The sequence below is a fragment of the Acartia tonsa genome, chromosome 13 (assembly GCF_053477335.1).
Source record: "Acartia tonsa isolate MP-2025a chromosome 13, ASM5347733v1, whole genome shotgun sequence".
Taxonomy (NCBI): Eukaryota; Metazoa; Arthropoda; class Copepoda; order Calanoida; family Acartiidae; genus Acartia; species Acartia tonsa.
Window position 1 is genome coordinate 46,489,369 of NC_137272.1, and position 17,473 is coordinate 46,506,841.

Sequence of the window (17,473 nt, forward strand, 5' to 3'; positions counted from 1 at the left end):
TTGATATGAAAAAAATCTGGCACATATGTTCACTGTAGAAAGCTGTTGTTACTATGTTAATCATTTTATTTAACCCGGCTTATTTATACATTTAAATACAAGCTATATAATTAATTGTGTACTTGTAGGTGTATAAGTTGTGAAATAAATGTTAAAATACCCCCTCTGGTAAATATTTGCACATGCCTGTCTTGTTTTTTTGTGATGAAAAACAGGGAGGGTAGGGGACATTGGACTGTTTATTACACTAGTCCTCAATTTTTTTTATAATAATGTTTTCTTATTTGTCGGCTTAATATATTTGGGAACTTTTATTGAATTTTGATTGTTTGTTTTATTATGTTGAGTGTCCAAACGTTGCAACCACTAATTGTAATCTACAGAAGGGGTTATTTATCTTTGTATCTTTCTGATGATTGCACAAGCATGAAACATGATTTTAAGAATTAAAAATAAAATGTTGTTTAACTTTTAAGGAAGGGGTTATTTTGTGTATCATCAATTTATTGGCCATTGTCTTATCCCTTTAGATCCCTGGATTGGTCCTAATCACCCTCCCCTTCCACAGGCAAATATCTTTGCAAGCGCCTAAGTATGTGGGTTTGGGGGGGGGGGATAGACTGACTCCCCTCCATTTTCAAGATCAGGCAGGCAAAAAAAAGGTGGAATTTCCCCCCCCCCCCTTCTTTTTAAGGTTAAGATTATAACTTTTTAAAGTAACATAATGTCTTTTTGTGTGTCTGGAGAAAAACCATGCAAACCACTGAACCTATTAGCTCTCCTTTACATTGAAGCTACTAGAAGATCCAGGGAAGGTTTATCATTATATTTTGAGTCAAAGTTCATCCATCCTCCCCAACCTTAAGTAAAATTTTAAGTCAGACAATAGAAAGCTACTATAACATAACTCTAAATGATTTTGAATATCTATGGAACAAATAATTAAACACATTTAGTTAAACTTTGATGTTAAAAGTTGCAAGTCAATTTTACAGAAATTTTTAAAAGCGAAGCTTTTCTACAATTAGGGTCGGTCCGTCCGTCCGTATGTCTGAGACAAATAGCTTTTTTTTGTTAATTAAGGCATGTTAGAATTGTCCTATCGATCTAAAACTTTGCAAGTTGATTCCTGTAGTCGTTTGGTACGATTTGGAAAGCATAGCAACTCTATAATCATTACCAAAATGTCCGTACATCCATTTTAAACATGTTGATTTTACTACTTTTTTAACAAATTTTTATGTGATCTAATTATCCAAATTATCTGATTTGTGGTATATTGATTCCTGGGACAACAGAGTATAATATTATATGCAAAGAAACTCTATAATCAAGTCATAAAAATGTAAGTATGTCCATAAACATTATCCTGTACCAAGCAGTTTTTCAACAAATTTACTTACAATTTTGCTTTGACTCTTATACATTTATATTCTGATTATTCAGTTTTCTGACACTATACAAGTGTTAATGTTCAATTGTTCTACTGTTTCAGTGCTTCGCTTTTATGGATGTTGTCATCCTTGTTATAATATAAGTATATACAGTCAATATGAAATAAATATTAATTTTCAGAAAATATGTGAAAATGTTGAGCCATTGCTTATACTACATTGCATTGGAGTAAATTTAGCTTATCTCAGGTAAAAAAAAAAAATATTTGTGGTTTTCTCCAAATGCCTAGTCCAGCACAGATTCCCCTCACCTCATCAACCTTACATTTAGAACAACCTATTTTCTTAAAACATGACTGTTATTTTACTGTAATTTTTTTAATTAAATTAAAAGTATAAATTAATTTGACCTACTTAACATTATTAGAAACTAATACTTATTAAGCATAATCCTATAATATTGTTTAGTTATGAATTACAGAAGAGTGGCTAACAAAGGAATATAAATAAGTTTGGTTGATGATGGTAAAGTAAAGTAGGTCTTAGATACAGTAATATTGGTTCCAAACTTCTACTTAAAATTCAAACTCTATTTAGCAGGTAAAAGTTTTGGTATACTATTCTGGATAGAATCTCCTCCTGTTTATTTAGGAAATAGTGGGCATTGAGTGCAAGTAAGAAAGATATGACCAGTTAATGTTTTATGTTTTAACAGTGGCATGCACTGTGTTTTAATCGGGGTTTAATTTTTTATGGAGAAAAAAGAGGAGAAGGCCCCTTCTGCATGCTTATATTTTTAGCCATTACAAATAGATATTATTACCATTATTGGCTGAGGCATGTTTTTAGTTTTATTTTACTTTTTTTTAGGCATCAAGAAGTAACATAGAATAAACTAAATTAAATTCTTTGTTAAATTTTGAATCCAATTGTCTAGACACAAAATAACGCAAACCAAAAATGCAAGTTTATTTCTCAGACCAAACACTATCCTAGCTCCTCTCCTCATTTTCATTTTCTTACCAAACATAGGGAAACAAGGATGACAACATCCATAAAAGCGAAGCACTGAAACGGTAGGACAAACGGACATAAACACTTGTATAGTGTCTGAACTGAATAATCAGAATATAAAAGTATAAGAGTCGAAGCAAAAGTGTAAGTAAATTTTTTGCTAAACTGCTTAATACAGGATAATGTTTATGGACATACTTACATTTTTAGGACTTGATTATAGAGTTGCTTCGCTTAAAAAATTGTTCTTTGTTGTCCCAGGAATCAATATACCAAAAATCAGATCAAACGGATAATTAGATCACATAAAAATTTGTTGTTAAAAAAGTAGAAAAATCAACATGTTTAAAATGAACGTACGGACATTCTGGTAATGATTATAGAGTTGCTTTGCTTTCTAAATCGTACCTAACTACTACAGGAATTACTATGCAAAGTTTGAAATCGATAGGACAATTCTAACATGCCTAAATTAACGAATAAAAACTATCTATCTCGGACGGACGGACGTACGGACGGACAGACCCTAATTATAGAAAAGCTTCGCTTTTAAAAAGAGAGTTACTATGCTAGCTAGATCCATTGAAGGAAACCGCATAAAGTCAATTGATAATAATGTTGGTTCCATTATAAAAATTTGATAAGGTTTACTTATTAAAATTAATCATTAATAAATTTTGAAAAAATTTCATTAGTTAATCAAAAACATCTTTTATTTATTATTAAGTAATAAAAAATACATATCTTTTAAAATAATATTTCTTTTCTTAATACCAAAAGAATACTTCTCTATTTTTCTTAATGTAGTTTGTTTTGTTAGATTTGTTGAGCTATGCTATTATGGTTGTTTCATCCTTATTCATAATGAATTTGCTTATTTTAGGATACAAATGTGGAAATTTTACATAGCTCTAACCTGCTCTGAAATATCTTAAGAAATGGTAAAATTTATCAGATCATGGATAGAAAGGGAAGTAGCGGGTCTCATTGTATCTTCACAGTAGCGTTTAATTAACATTTAGTTTAAGTAAATATTAATGATTACCTAGCAGGGTTAGGAAATTGGCCCTGGTTTAAAGCCCCTTGCATGGGCTTGAATTAGGAGAAATGCTACTGTGAAAATATGATGAAACCCGCTACTGCGTTTTCTTTCCATGATTTAATTCATCTGTAATAGAGGATAAAAGGCTGATGCCATTTGGATATTCTCAATTGCTATAAAAGATAGATGTTTGTGTTTTATGAAAATATTTCCATGGTTACTGTTCATCTACTATTAAACTCCTTTTACTTTTTTATCTCTGAGGCTTCTTACTAATGTTGTCATCCTTGTTTAGGAATCAATGTGTAATAGAAGACAACCTAGTGATCTACACTGCAATATAATTGAATAATATTGCAAATAGTGAACAAGTCAAGGAGAACTGAAATGCAACAAAATTAGCCATTGCCCCTTAATAAACAGTGTAGTGCATTTACAGGTAAATATTTTCTCATAACTACTCCATTAGGAAACAATTTATTTTGTAAAGAAATAGATATAAAAGAATATAATATAATTTTAGATTGAACAGATAAACTTTATTTCTACACTAAAAGATTCAAATCAGAAATGAATATGGATAGTAGAGTTTTAAATTGTAAAAAAAGTTTTTGAGTTAAGTAAAAATTGTCAATTATTAGGCATATGCTTAATATTTTAGGCATAGACAAGGTGTCTTTATCATCCAGGGGGAAATGTATATTAAATTTAAATTAAAATTAAAACAAGTTTTGTTAGACCCAAGCGGTCCTGAGTTCCGGGCTATTAAAACTGGTGTAAATTTTATTTCCTGCAAGTAGTATAGTAGTTATTTGAAATCTTATGCTTCACACAAAAACAAGGATGACAACATCCATAAAAGCAAAGCTCTGAAACAGTAGGACAAAAGAGCATTAACACTACTAGAGTGTCAGAACTGAATAATCAGAATATAAATGTATAAAAAGAGTAAAAGCAAAATTGTAAATAAATTTGTTGAAAAATTGCTTGATGCAGGATAATGTTTAAGGACATACTTACATTTTTAGAACTTAATTATAGAGTTGCTTCGCTTATAATATTGTACTTTGTTGTCCCAGGAAACAGTACCTAACTACTACAGGGATCACCATGCAAAATTTGAAATCGATAGGACGATTCTAACGTGCTTAAATTAACGAAAAAAGCTATCATTGATGGAATCTTCGCTTTGCTTTTAAAAATCTTAGTACTTTATATAAAAGGATAATACAATGTAGCTTGATGTCTGCTGTCTGTCTGAAGCTTAAGATCTCAGTAACTACTGAACCGATTTGGCTCTACTCATCAGGGGCATACAGCTACAGGACCTGAGGTAGTTTTAAGCTATTCTCTTAAGAGATGGGACAACCTAACTCCAGGAAAAAGAAAAGTCCCCTATCAAAAATTTTAAAGTTAAGGGTGAAGCCACTATATTATATATAGAATAATTAATTGATGTATTTGTTATTTCAGTTCTAGAGAAGCTTTGCTCCCAAGGAACAACTTGGCCTTGGTTTCATCTTCTGTTGTTAGGTAAGTTCCCCTAAATAGCCTGCCCAAAATCAAATACAAGCAGTACTGTAAACAGTGGATTTATTGTCCAGGCGTTTTTTAGATCAAATGTGTCAAACCACTCAATTTTCATTGTCTCACAAAAATTAATTTTCTTCTAATAATGTTAATCAATTCTAAAACAAAGCTTTTCTATATTTAGGGTCTGTACGTCCATCCGTACATCATAGTTAGCTCTTTTTTTGTACATTCAGGCATGTTAGGATTGTCCTGTGATTTCATACTGTGGATGATGATTCCTGTAACAATAATATACAATTTATAAGTGTAGCAACTTTATAATTGTTACCAGAAAGTCTGTACGTCAAATAATCATCCTATTCATCTAAATATTGGAACTTTGATTCCAAGAACTACAGGATACAATATTTTTAGCTATCGCTCTAATCAAGACGTAAAAATGTTTGTTTACACACAATTTTGTATATCTTTAAATTAATATTCTGCTTATTAAGTGTTTGTTTTTTCTACCTATTCCCTGGGCTGCCTAACCCCTCCGGGTTATCCCAACCCTGTGGAAAATTTAGCTGTCCTGCGGTGTGCCAAACCTGACCTAAAGTAATAAACAAATTATTTTCAATGCCCAATGAAGTACAGAACAGGGATCTAAAGAGACAATGGCTGTTAAATTTATTTACATCCCCAAATGATGATGAACAACATTACCCATTCTGTAGATTACAACTAATGATTATAATGAGGATACACAATATTACCCCTTCTGTAGATTACAACTAATGATTATAATGAGGATACACAATATTACCCATTCTGTAGATTACAACTAATGATTATAATGAGGATACACAATATTACCCCTTCTGTAGATTACAACTAATGATTATAATGAGGATACACAATATTACCCCTTCTGTAGATTACAACTAATGATTATAATGAGGATACACAATATTACCCCTTCTGTAGATTACAACTAATGATTATAATGAGGATACACAATATTACCCCTTCTGTAGATTACAACTAATGATTATAATGAGGATACACAATATTACCCCTTCTGTAGATTACAACTAATGATTATAATGAGGATACACAATATTACCCCTTCTGTAGATTACAACTAATGATTATAATGAGGATACACAATATTACCCCTTCTGTAGATTACAACTAATGATTATAATGAGGATACACAATATTACCCCTTCTGTAGATTACAACTAATGATTATAATGAGGATACACAATATTACCCATTCTGTAGATTACAACTAATGATTATAATGAGGATACACAATATTACCCCTTCTGTAGATTACAACTAATGATTATAATGAGGATACACAATATTACCCCTTCTGTAGATTACAACTAATGATTATAATGAGGATACACAATATTACCCCTTCTGTAGATTACAACTAATGATTATAATGAGGATACACAATATTACCCCTTCTGTAGATTACAACTAATGATTATAATGAGGATACACAATATTACCCCTTCTGTAGATTACAACTAATGATTATAATGAGGATACACAATATTACCCCTTCTGTAGATTACAACTAATGATTATAATGAGGATACACAATATTACCCCTTCTGTAGATTACAACTAATGATTATAATGAGGATACACAATATTACCCCTTCTGTAGATTACAACTAATGATTATAATGAGGATACACAATATTACCCCTTCTGTAGATTACAACTAATGATTATAATGAGGATACACAATATTACCCCTTCTGTAGATTACAACTAATGATTATAATGAGGATACACAATATTACCCCTTCTGTAGATTACAACTAATGATTATAATGAGGATACACAATATTACCCCTTCTGTAGATTACAACTAATGATTATAATGAGGATACACAATATTACCCCTTCTGTAGATTACAACTAATGATTATAATGAGGATACACAATATTACCCCTTCTGTAGATTACAACTAATGATTATAATGAGGATACACAATATTACCCCTTCTGTAGATTACAACTAATGATTATAATGAGGATACACAATATTACCCCTTCTGTAGATTACAACTAATGATTATAATGAGGATACACAATATTACCCCTTCTGTAGATTACAACTAATGATTATAATGAGGATACACAATATTACCCCTTCTGTAGATTACAACTAATGATTATAATGAGGATACACAATATTACCCCTTCTGTAGATTACAACTAATGATTATAATGAGGATACACAATATTACCCCTTCTGTAGATTACAACTAATGATTATAATGAGGATACACAATATTACCCCTTCTGTAGATTACAACTAATGATTATAATGAGGATACACAATATTACCCCTTCTGTAGATTACAACTAATGATTATAATGAGGATACACAATATTACCCCTTCTGTAGATTACAACTAATGATTATAATGAGGATACACAATATTACCCCTTCTGTAGATTACAATCACTGCTTGAAACGTTTAAACACTCAATTTGATGAACATACCAATCAAAATTTAAAATAGTCCCTATCGTTGTTGAGCAAACAAATGATATTATAAAACTTTGGGACCTATGCAATGTAATAAACAAACAGCCAAATCTGAGCACAGAATATTGATCCATATGTCCAAACACATATTTATTTTAGTTGCAGAAAAGCTTCGCTCCTAGGAATTACTTGACCTTGGTAGTGTTATCTGTTGTGTTTAGATAAGTGATAAAATAATACAAGCAGAGCAGCCATTCATAAAAGCAAAACTCACCAGGAAAGAGAAACAAAATTATATGTAGTGTCAATGCTAATTTTAGAGAATTGAAAAAAGATATGCTTGTTTCTTTTTTTTTGAGTTCTGGGAAGCCCCCTCAGGACAATTGACCCCCCGTAGGGGAAAATAACCAAATATACAAAATTCTACACATTATAAATTTGTTTAAGGAGAACCACCCCCCCCCCCCCTTACTCACACACAAACAAAGGCCTTGCTAATCTGATTGTCGCAAGTACACAATCTAGTTGTAAGATAGCTACGCTTTTGAAAAAACAAGGATGACAACATCCCAGTTGTGCGGAGTGGAGCACAAAAAAAACATGGTTTGACAAACAGCAGTTATAAAGCAGATTTTCAGTAGTAAAATAATAAAGGTATAGAAATTATAAATTTTGTACACTTTCGTAGCATGACAGACAGACAAACAGACAGACAGACAGACAGATATACAGACAGACAGATAGACAGACAGACAGAGAGGGACTAAGTGAATTATATACTGAAAGATTATGAATAATCTTCACACAAAAGTTCAACATACTATCTAGAATAGAAGCTATGTAATTAATGTTTCCCCTATTTCTAACAGACGGACAATTTTCGATTTATAGAGAAGCTTTGCTACTAGTAAACCTCTTCATTAGCACACATATATCTATCTATATAGTTGTTATGTATCGCATCATATAATAGACGGCTTTCCGCGGATTTTAAAATAAAAATCATAAGATTTAAACAAGTTTTTTTTTCAGCCTCTTGGGGCCGCAGATACTGGATGACAAAACTGGACAAATTGTTTTACTTTTATTTTAACATTTGTGGGAAATGTTGTCTAATAAGGTGTTATACATGAGTTTTCAGTAAGGCTGAAAACCAGTTCTAATCCAGTGGATATGAATCGGTTTCGAAGCAATACTAGAAAAATTCTACAACATAAACAAATGCACCAGGAAAGGAAGGGAGGGGACAATGCAAGTAAAAATAATCTGCTGTCATTTCCTCCCCCCCCCCCTTTCCCACCATATTAATAGCTACTAAAGGCTGAATTTTATAATAATCCGAGGGATAATTTAATTTACCATCCATTATCATATCTCTTAAATCCCTGCACAGACACTATACCGCTATACCCACACTCTCACTTATTCAGGGAGAGAGGTATACTTGTACCCAAAGTTTGTCTTTGTAGTTTTGGGTACTTTTATCTTGATAGTTTGGTTCATACTAGCACTGTCTAAACTTTTATAGAAAAGGAAATTTTGTTGTCATGATTAAGAGTGAAGATAAATTTATCGTCCATTGTCTTATCCCTTAATATCCCTGCACTTACCCAACAAGTTTTTTTACTGCCTAAATAAGAAGAAGAAAGGTGTCCAAATTTGTTTGATCAAAATATATTTTTTTTAAATACATGCATTATATCTGTAATCCTATATTAAAAAGTAGGAATTATTTTTTGTCTGAAGCTAAAGTCATACTGGTCCAAATTGGTTATTATTTATTAGGTAAGCTTTATAAATGTCTTTAGGTAGTTTTAGACTATTTTCCTTGAGGCTATGGCGAAGCAACAAGTAAAACTATAAGGTGTTATTATGTATGTATGTGTAATGCCTATTAAGATCCTGTAAATGTTTAGACAACTCGTGTCATTTAAGTTTGGCTTAAGTCCAAGGCAGGTTTTAGGCTATATTGGAGGGAGGACAAAACAACCCAACCCAACTAGCAAATCCTTTTCTGCTAGAAAGTAATGTAATGTCTCTGTCTGTCTATCTATTCAGAAAAAGTTTAAGATCCTGCTAACCGCTGGACCAATTGGGGCATATGACATGTATAAATAAAATATACTAACTTACAATACCTCAGTTTTAGGCTATTTTATTAAAGGGATAAGACAACACTCCTAAAAATATATTGTCTTCAAAAAAGTATTTTTGTTTTTAAATAAAGTTTTAGTTTGGCAACCTTAACATGCTTTACTATACTCTCTGCCTCAGTGCTTTGATTGCTTTAAAAGATGAAATATCAATCCGGTTAAATGAATAGTTTATCCCTTAAGAAAGAATTTGAAAGTGGTTACTATATTGTTAGTTATAAGATTTGATCAGACTTTTTCATACAAATAATATGTTATTACTAATTATGTGATTAGCAGTATAAGGTACAAAAAGTTATTTGTACTATCATAATATTAAAAGTTTTCTGCGGATATTAAAATTAAAAATTTTGACTTAAACTATTGCTAATTATTAATTAATTGTTAGCCCAGAGTTCCGGGCAATCAAAACTGGTGTTAGATTTAGAGTTTTTATTTTAATATTCGTGGAAAATTTTCTGTAATATGATATTTCAGAATGCCTGAGAACCGGTTCTAATCCAGCAGACAAAAATCGATTTTGAAGCCATACTGGAAATATTATTAAAATAAGGTAACTATAAAAAATCATAATATCCTATTATATAATCTACTAGCGGTTTCGTCCCTAGCCTCTAAGGGCTTTGCTCCAAGAGTTATTAAGAAGTCACCCTCATATATAATTTTTTTTAAGGGGGGGAGGGGTGATTTTTTCATGGGGTTTTGCCTCGAGGTTGGGGTGGGTGTTCTCCCGCCCCGCTTATTTGTTTTAGTTAAAAAAATTGTTGGAGGAAATTTTTTCGGGGAGTGGGGGTTTCTCACCCCCAAGAATAGAAACTAAAACTACCACAAGATCAGTGGGTGTATTCCCTGAAGAGTAGAAACCCAATCAGTTCACCGGTTACTGAGATCTTAAGCTTCAGACAGAGAGACAGTCTGTAGCTTAAAATCTTGATAACAACTAAAAAATGAAAAATACACCGACCTTTGTTTTTTTATAGCTAAAGATCTCAGTAACCACTGCACCTATTAGGCTCTTCTTTTCAGGGAATATACTTACTGGTCCTTTTGTGGTTTTAAGCTATTTTATTTGAGGGTCAAGAGGCTAGAGGCTAGGGGCGTACCCATGTATAACATATTTCTTATTTTAGTTGTAGAGAATCTTTGCTGCTAAGGAATAACTTTGGTTTTATCTTCTGTTGAAAGGTAAATTATATATAAATTATTTGAAAAAATATGATAAAAATTATTTATTTTCATAAGAAGCGCAGCTACTCGTTAACTAGGACTATTCGTTCCTCTAAAAAGCCTTTTCTCTCTTTTCTTTAATATTAGCGCAGCTTCTCTATATATGTATACTAATGGCTATGATTTTTTGGGGGGGTGGAGGGGGCTGGTTGTTTGTTGAAAACCTTTCCAGGACCTATGAGCAGTTATGAAAGCTGGAGGGCAGGGGATTTATACACCCCCCAACAGGTCAGCTGTTAGTGAGATCCTTCGGTACAAACAGCCAGACATCCTAAAAAATTTACTAATCTTAAATAGGTTTTAGATATTTGAAATCTGACAACAAATAAAGAATAAAATTAGTTACGCATATAAAAGGTACAATTTATGGAAGTATATATAGTTATAGAAAAGCTTTGCTACTAAGAAATATCTCAGCCTTGTTGTTATCTTTCAATATTAGGTAACTATATGGGGCTAACCAGTACAGTACCCAATGCAACCTAACCTAACCAGACCTGAGGTTAACTAAATGAAAAATCTATACTACTGTGATTTGGTACTAGTAAATATATATTTATTGTTTAGGTACAGAGAAGCTTTGGTCCTTTGAATATAAGCTTCATTTTTATGTTTTGTGGGTAAGTAAAAGGTAAAATAAAATTATTATTAGCGTAACTATTCTATAATTTATGTGGATCTGTTTGTATGTTCCTCTTTAACTATATAATAGTTTCACGCCACAAGAGTCTCTTTCAATTTTAGTTTTTTATGGGAATTTTTTCCAAGGGCAATTTAATAAAGGAAAGATGGAGCTACCCTATCCTAAGATAGTTTTAAACTTTCCCTGGACCTTTCATGCTACGGACAGATTTCCTGTTACTTTTAAAAATAAAAGGGGTTGGGGGGGGGGGGGCGGGTTTGATTTCTTATACCTAACATCTTGGGGGGAGGGGGCATAATTCTATGGGGCCCTTTTTTTAACTCTTTCAATAATTGGAATCCGGTTTTTTTTTAAATTGTCCCTGTGCTAATGTTGTCTGTTTGTCTATTTGTTATTTCTTACAGCTTCATAAACATTTGGTGATATATTTTTGGTTGCACCTGGATGCAAATTTTCTCATTTGTTTTATCCTTCCCATATGGTCTAAATAGATCCTCCCTAAAATAGAGAAATCTATTGGTAAGATTTAAATAGAAAGACAAGAACAAACTTTACTTCATGCTTCTATTGGATTTGAATATTGTGAAATAAGAACTACAATAATGCAAGTACTAGACATAACTTTTAATTAAAGTTTTTTTTCTAGAATGGGGCAGGGTTGGTACTCAATCTTCGGATTTAAAAAAAAATATAACTGAATTTTAAGTTAAATTAAGTATTCTTCTAAATCTCCTTAAATTTTAGGCAATTCTGTTGACAACAGTGATTTCTCAAAAATTTTTGTCATTGCAACAAGCATAGAAACTAGAAGTACAGATACTCCAGTTTCACTTGCTACCAACACAACAGATGGCAGTACTCTTGCAGCTCAAGGCGAGAATAAACTTGTTTGCAAAGAAAGAATTTATATCTGTTTAAGGTGGGTCTTGCTATAGTATAACAATATAATAATAGTCTTTTATTGGAATTATCAGATTGATATTATCTGTAGCCAAAGGTTTCCCTGACAGCGGCTAATAAATTTTTTAGATCCAGCGCAGTTCATAGTAAAATGTTCCTCATTATGATTATCTCTGAAAACCTTGAACACTTTACTGTGAACTGCACTAGATCCATTTTTTGTTACAGGGAATATTTTATATATTATTTATAAAAGTCTATATCAACTTTAGGTTTGAAGAAATATGTCAATTTTGGACAATACTAAAGATTAGAGGAAGAGCCATTTAATAAAAAAAAAACAATTTGCTATAGCTTAGGGAACATAGATTTAAAAATATTATAAAAATGGTTACAGATGTTATTGTGTTAATTAAAAAAAGATTTCTATTGTATAGAAAATATCCAAAATTACTTATGCTTTTTTCTAATCTTAGTGTTTCAAAATTTTTTTTTCATTTAGAGATGGATGAATTAGGCAGTGGACTGAAATGGATGAAAACACAGGTTGTACAGGTCCTGGAGATGATACTAAAAAGGTTTGTATTTTGTATTTTATGGTGCTAAAATTTCTGGTATTAGTCTTGTTTTACACAAAGATATTTTATAACTTTAAAATCATTCGAAATTAATAAGCTACTATAATATTCCAAAATTGTAATAAATATCATGAAGTACCAATCAACTCTTATTACCCCCCCGGCAAAAATAAAAAATAAAATTTTTGGTTTTTTTTGGGAGGGGGTGGGTAAATACCCCTTTACCCCCTCTTCGACTTTCTTACTTACATGGCCACAAGACATTCAAATTCATAGAAAATCTTCTACCATTTTTCTGCTTCTTCAAGGCAAATGCCAAAAAACCATCCATAACTCCTACATTGAAAATAATTAATTTAATTTTTATATAAATATATTTCAGTACAGTTTTAAAATTACTTTTAGTTATTAGTTTTCAAGAAATTAAAATTCTTAAAATTGAAATTTGCTAAATTAATGGGTAAAGTAAGTGAACACATCATTGAACATGATATTGTTATAGTCAGCCATTCTTTATCAAACAGGAACATTGTATTAGTATAACATAGTATAAGGGTTAATATAGTATACATTTAGGATGAACTTGAGATGGAGTCTAGAGATCCTTCCATGTGTACTTGTGGATTTCAATTTGGAGTTTTCTCTATATCATTAAAAGATTTTCAAACATCAAATTTGGCTGAAAAATTAAGTAAAATGAGTATAAACTTTCAAGGCCCTGCAGGAGACAATAAAAGAATATTAGTCAAAGAAAAGATTGATGAGATAAAACTGAAAGTTGCTGATTACTATTTCGATCCAAAGTGTAAGGTTATAGCTATTCCAAATCATTTTGTAACACCCAAGAAACCAACTGTGTTAGGAAAAGTGGGGAAGGAAAAGCAAGATGCTCAGATTTTGGATAAATATCTTGAGGAATGTTTACATCATGAGCTTGTCAATGCAACAAGAAAATCAAATATGAAAGCTTTCATCATGAACTCTTTTCAGGCAGCTGATTGTATTCAACAATTAGATAGTAAAGGGAAAAAAAACAGAGGCAAGGATAAATTTGCTGAATTTAATGAATATGAGAAAAAAGTGAAGGAGATCCCTGGCATAGAAGATGTTGAAGAGGAGAAACTCAAGTCTTGTATTGATGAACATTTGAAGTGGAGGAAAAATCCAATGAAATTTCAAGGACCAGAAAACTGGTTGTTTAAACAGGAATGTTCATATTTCATATGATAGACTATATATTTTGTCCTTTAAACCTTAGATTAGTTTCAACATTTAAGGCTCAATTGTCTTTTATTTTGATCTTAATTTGAGATATTTTTAACTAGACATACTTTTTGTCTAATTTTCTAAAAAAATCATCTTTTGGCTTTTCATTGTTGTTTCTTTTCTATTAAAAAAAATATCATTTATTATTACAACAAATACAAAACATGTGAAATATTAGCTTTGATTACATTAGGTGTTTAAAAGTCAGATAGACAGAAAACGTTTCAATAATGAATCAAAGCCAGAGGAAAAAGTTGTTGAGAACAATCAATCTGATTTTCAGAAGATTATCACTAACAGCTCTAATCAAGATCCTTGTTCTTCAAGTCCAAGTCCTAAAAGTAAAAAGTTGTCTCATACAATTGAAAATACATTCCTATACAAGATACCTGATGATAAACTAAGAAACTATTACAAATATCAGTTTTATAATTTTAGCCTTCAAGAAAAAAAAAACTGAATGGGACACTATCATGATAATTCCTAAGCATAATGTTATCATCAATATAGAGGTTAAACTTGGACCTAAAGATCAAGGAGATAAACTTAAACTACTAAAAGATGCTTCAGATCAAACTAAACAGCACTTTTCTTTCATGCAGCAATTATTTGGAGGAATGCTTTGCAAAGATTGGGTGTTTGTCAGGGCTGCATGTGTTCCTTATTTAGAGATTGTTGAAGGTGCAGAAATACCTTGTGTGAACTGTCAGCAATTTATTCTACAAGATGTTGATGATGTAACACCTTGGTTGGATCATATATTTGAACACAAACTTGTTACATCTGATAATCATAATCAAACAGTATATGAAGATCTTGTTGCTGAACTGATATATCACATATCAATTAAAGAATCAAGTAGATTTAATCATTTGATATCTGATCCATTAACCATTAGCAAAGAAGTTGAGAAAGCATTGACAGGAAAGTCTGATGGAATATCATCAGAGAGTAATGTTTCTGTTTACATGCTCAACAATGAACAACTGCAAGCAGTAAACTTAACCTCCAAGTTCCTTATCATAGATGGTGACTATGGTACTGGGAAAACATATGTTTTAAAAGAAAGAGCAAAAAAGTGTGCCACTGTTAATCATCAAGATCTAATATTTTACATTGATTTAACAGCAATAACAAATTATATTAAAGAAGAGAGTTATACATACCCAACATCTGTTATGGAAGAAATGGCTAAGGTGGAGTTTGAATCTTATCCTAATGTAAGAGTTATTACTATTGGAGATCTTATTGGCATATCTAGAATGCAATTTACAAAAACTGAAGAAATTATGTATTCAATATATCAATTCTGTAGAGATAATCTTTGTGATCACCTATTCATTGATGAAATGAAAATTGGAAGTTGTGAATTTCCTGGCTCTGTGAAAACAATTTGCATGACTATGAAAGTTAATGATGGCTATATGAAAAAGAGATCAGAGTGGATAGAAACTATGATAAAGAATCACAATGCTCTATGTTTTAATCTAACAAAGAACTTACGAAACAGTCATCTCATACATAAGTTTTCTGAAGCTTTAAATTCAAAAACACCTCCTAAGCTTCCTGACAATAATGTCATTGGTAGCCATATTTATTACTATCATAATATTCATAATATATTACCTGGTTTATTAGCCATTGCTGCAGTAGAAAAATATTTCTCACTTCAACCACAAGAAGGTGTAGTTATATTAACAACTTTATATTACAACTCAATATTTGAATTGATAAAGAAACACTTTTCCTCAACAAGACCAGTTGTGACAGACTTCAAAGCATATATGAACAAACCTGAAGGAATATTAGTAACAAATTTCTGGGAATTCCAGGGTGCTCAAGCTAGAAATATTATCATAATTGATGATTATTCAGATGAAGGATATAATAATATATATATAAGAAATATGATACTTAGAGCAATGTCATTTGCGATCCTTATTTCAAGACAAAAAGTTCCTAAAGGAAACAAATTTGGAGCAATTGTAGATGAAAATTTACATGGCTTTATATATGCTGAAAGAGAAGCTATAGATTGTCATCACTATCAAAACAAAGATAAACATGATATTAGTGCCATTACTATGTCAATATTAGATAAGTACAAATTATTGGACAAGGATGAGGGTATTGTGATTGTAACTTACAATAGAATATCTAAATATATTATGAAAGAGGCAAATACAAAGAAGTTTCTAAGTTTAACTAGAGAAGAAAGAGATAATCAAGTTCAGGAGAAAATTGAATTAGAAAACAAAAAGCTTTATGAAGAATTGAAGAGAAATATTGATAGGAAATATGATGAAATATCTTGGAGCTACCATGATGAGGATGAAATTGAAGATCTAGTAAACAAGCCAAGACATGTCAATTATATCAATATCTATTATTCCTCAGAATTTTATTACAATGAAGCAATGAATATTATTGTATTTGCTGATGAAAATGTTGATCATAAACATGAATTTGCAGCTTGGGGAAAAGAAACTTCTTTACATTTTTCAGATAATGAGACAAGCATAAATGCTAATTGGAGTAAGAGATACAGAAAAAGATGTGAAGAATGTAGCAGAGATGCAATCTGGGAAGCACAACCAAAGTTTGCAATAATTGTGCATGATGGAAATTTAGAAAATTTCAGTCAACCTAAAGAAGCTCTCAATCTAATTGAGGATGAAAACCTACATGAATACATAAATAAAGAGGTGGAACAATCTTCCAAATCACTAAGAAATCGCAAAAAGTGTAGTATTCTTTAAGATTTGATATATTTTCCAGAAAAATTTATATATAATATAATTTTTAATGATGATATGTTATATAATATGTATAGTAAGAAATAAAATGGTTTAAAAATATTTTTTATTTCTATATTTATGATTTTCACTACTCTATAATTTATTTTGTTTGCAAGTGGTTGTGATTAAATAAGATTTTATGGACTATAGTTCTAATGATTGTTTCATTTAATGCCTTTTCATAAACTGAATGGCTTTTAATTCTACTTATAACATTAAATTAATATTTGGTGGGTTAGAAGTTGAGTGATTTAAATAGAAGGTTGCACGTTTTTTTTACATAATATATATTTGGCATAATTTATATTACCACTGACAATCTTGTCCATGGGCACATTAGAAAGGGAAAGTTGAATTAGATTTTGTATTTTAGATTTAGAATGAAATTTTTTTTATTTAATTTATGAGCCTATGATTTTAGCCTG

At 31.0% G+C, this 17,473-nt stretch overlaps 1 protein-coding gene and 2 long non-coding RNA genes across 3 annotated transcripts in view; all 3 read left to right on the forward strand.

The window, feature by feature from the left end:
- The window catches only part of LOC145303929 (uncharacterized), a 164,980-nt gene that overhangs the window by 123,342 nt on the left and 24,165 nt on the right, over positions 1 to 17,473 (forward strand). The window lies entirely within an intron of this gene.
- Positions 1,574 to 5,206, forward strand: LOC145303928 (uncharacterized). Its single transcript, XR_013873868.1, has 5 exons — positions 1,574 to 1,643; positions 1,863 to 1,994; positions 3,292 to 3,349; positions 3,746 to 3,889; positions 4,924 to 5,206. It is a non-coding gene; the product is annotated as an uncharacterized LOC145303928 (long non-coding RNA).
- Positions 12,213 to 17,106, forward strand: LOC145303926 (uncharacterized). Its single transcript, XM_080145597.1, has 3 exons — positions 12,213 to 12,425; positions 12,909 to 12,984; positions 13,561 to 17,106. Exon 3 carries the CDS (start codon positions 14,724 to 14,726, stop codon positions 17,007 to 17,009), a length of 2,286 nt encoding a protein of 761 aa, XP_080001723.1. The 5' UTR covers positions 12,213 to 12,425; positions 12,909 to 12,984; positions 13,561 to 14,723; the 3' UTR covers positions 17,010 to 17,106.

Bases quoted from the DNA above. Each gene is read 5' to 3' on its own strand.
- LOC145303926 (XM_080145597.1), top strand. From the start codon at position 14,724: ATGATAATTCCTAAGCATAATGTTATCATCAATATAGAGGTTAAACTT.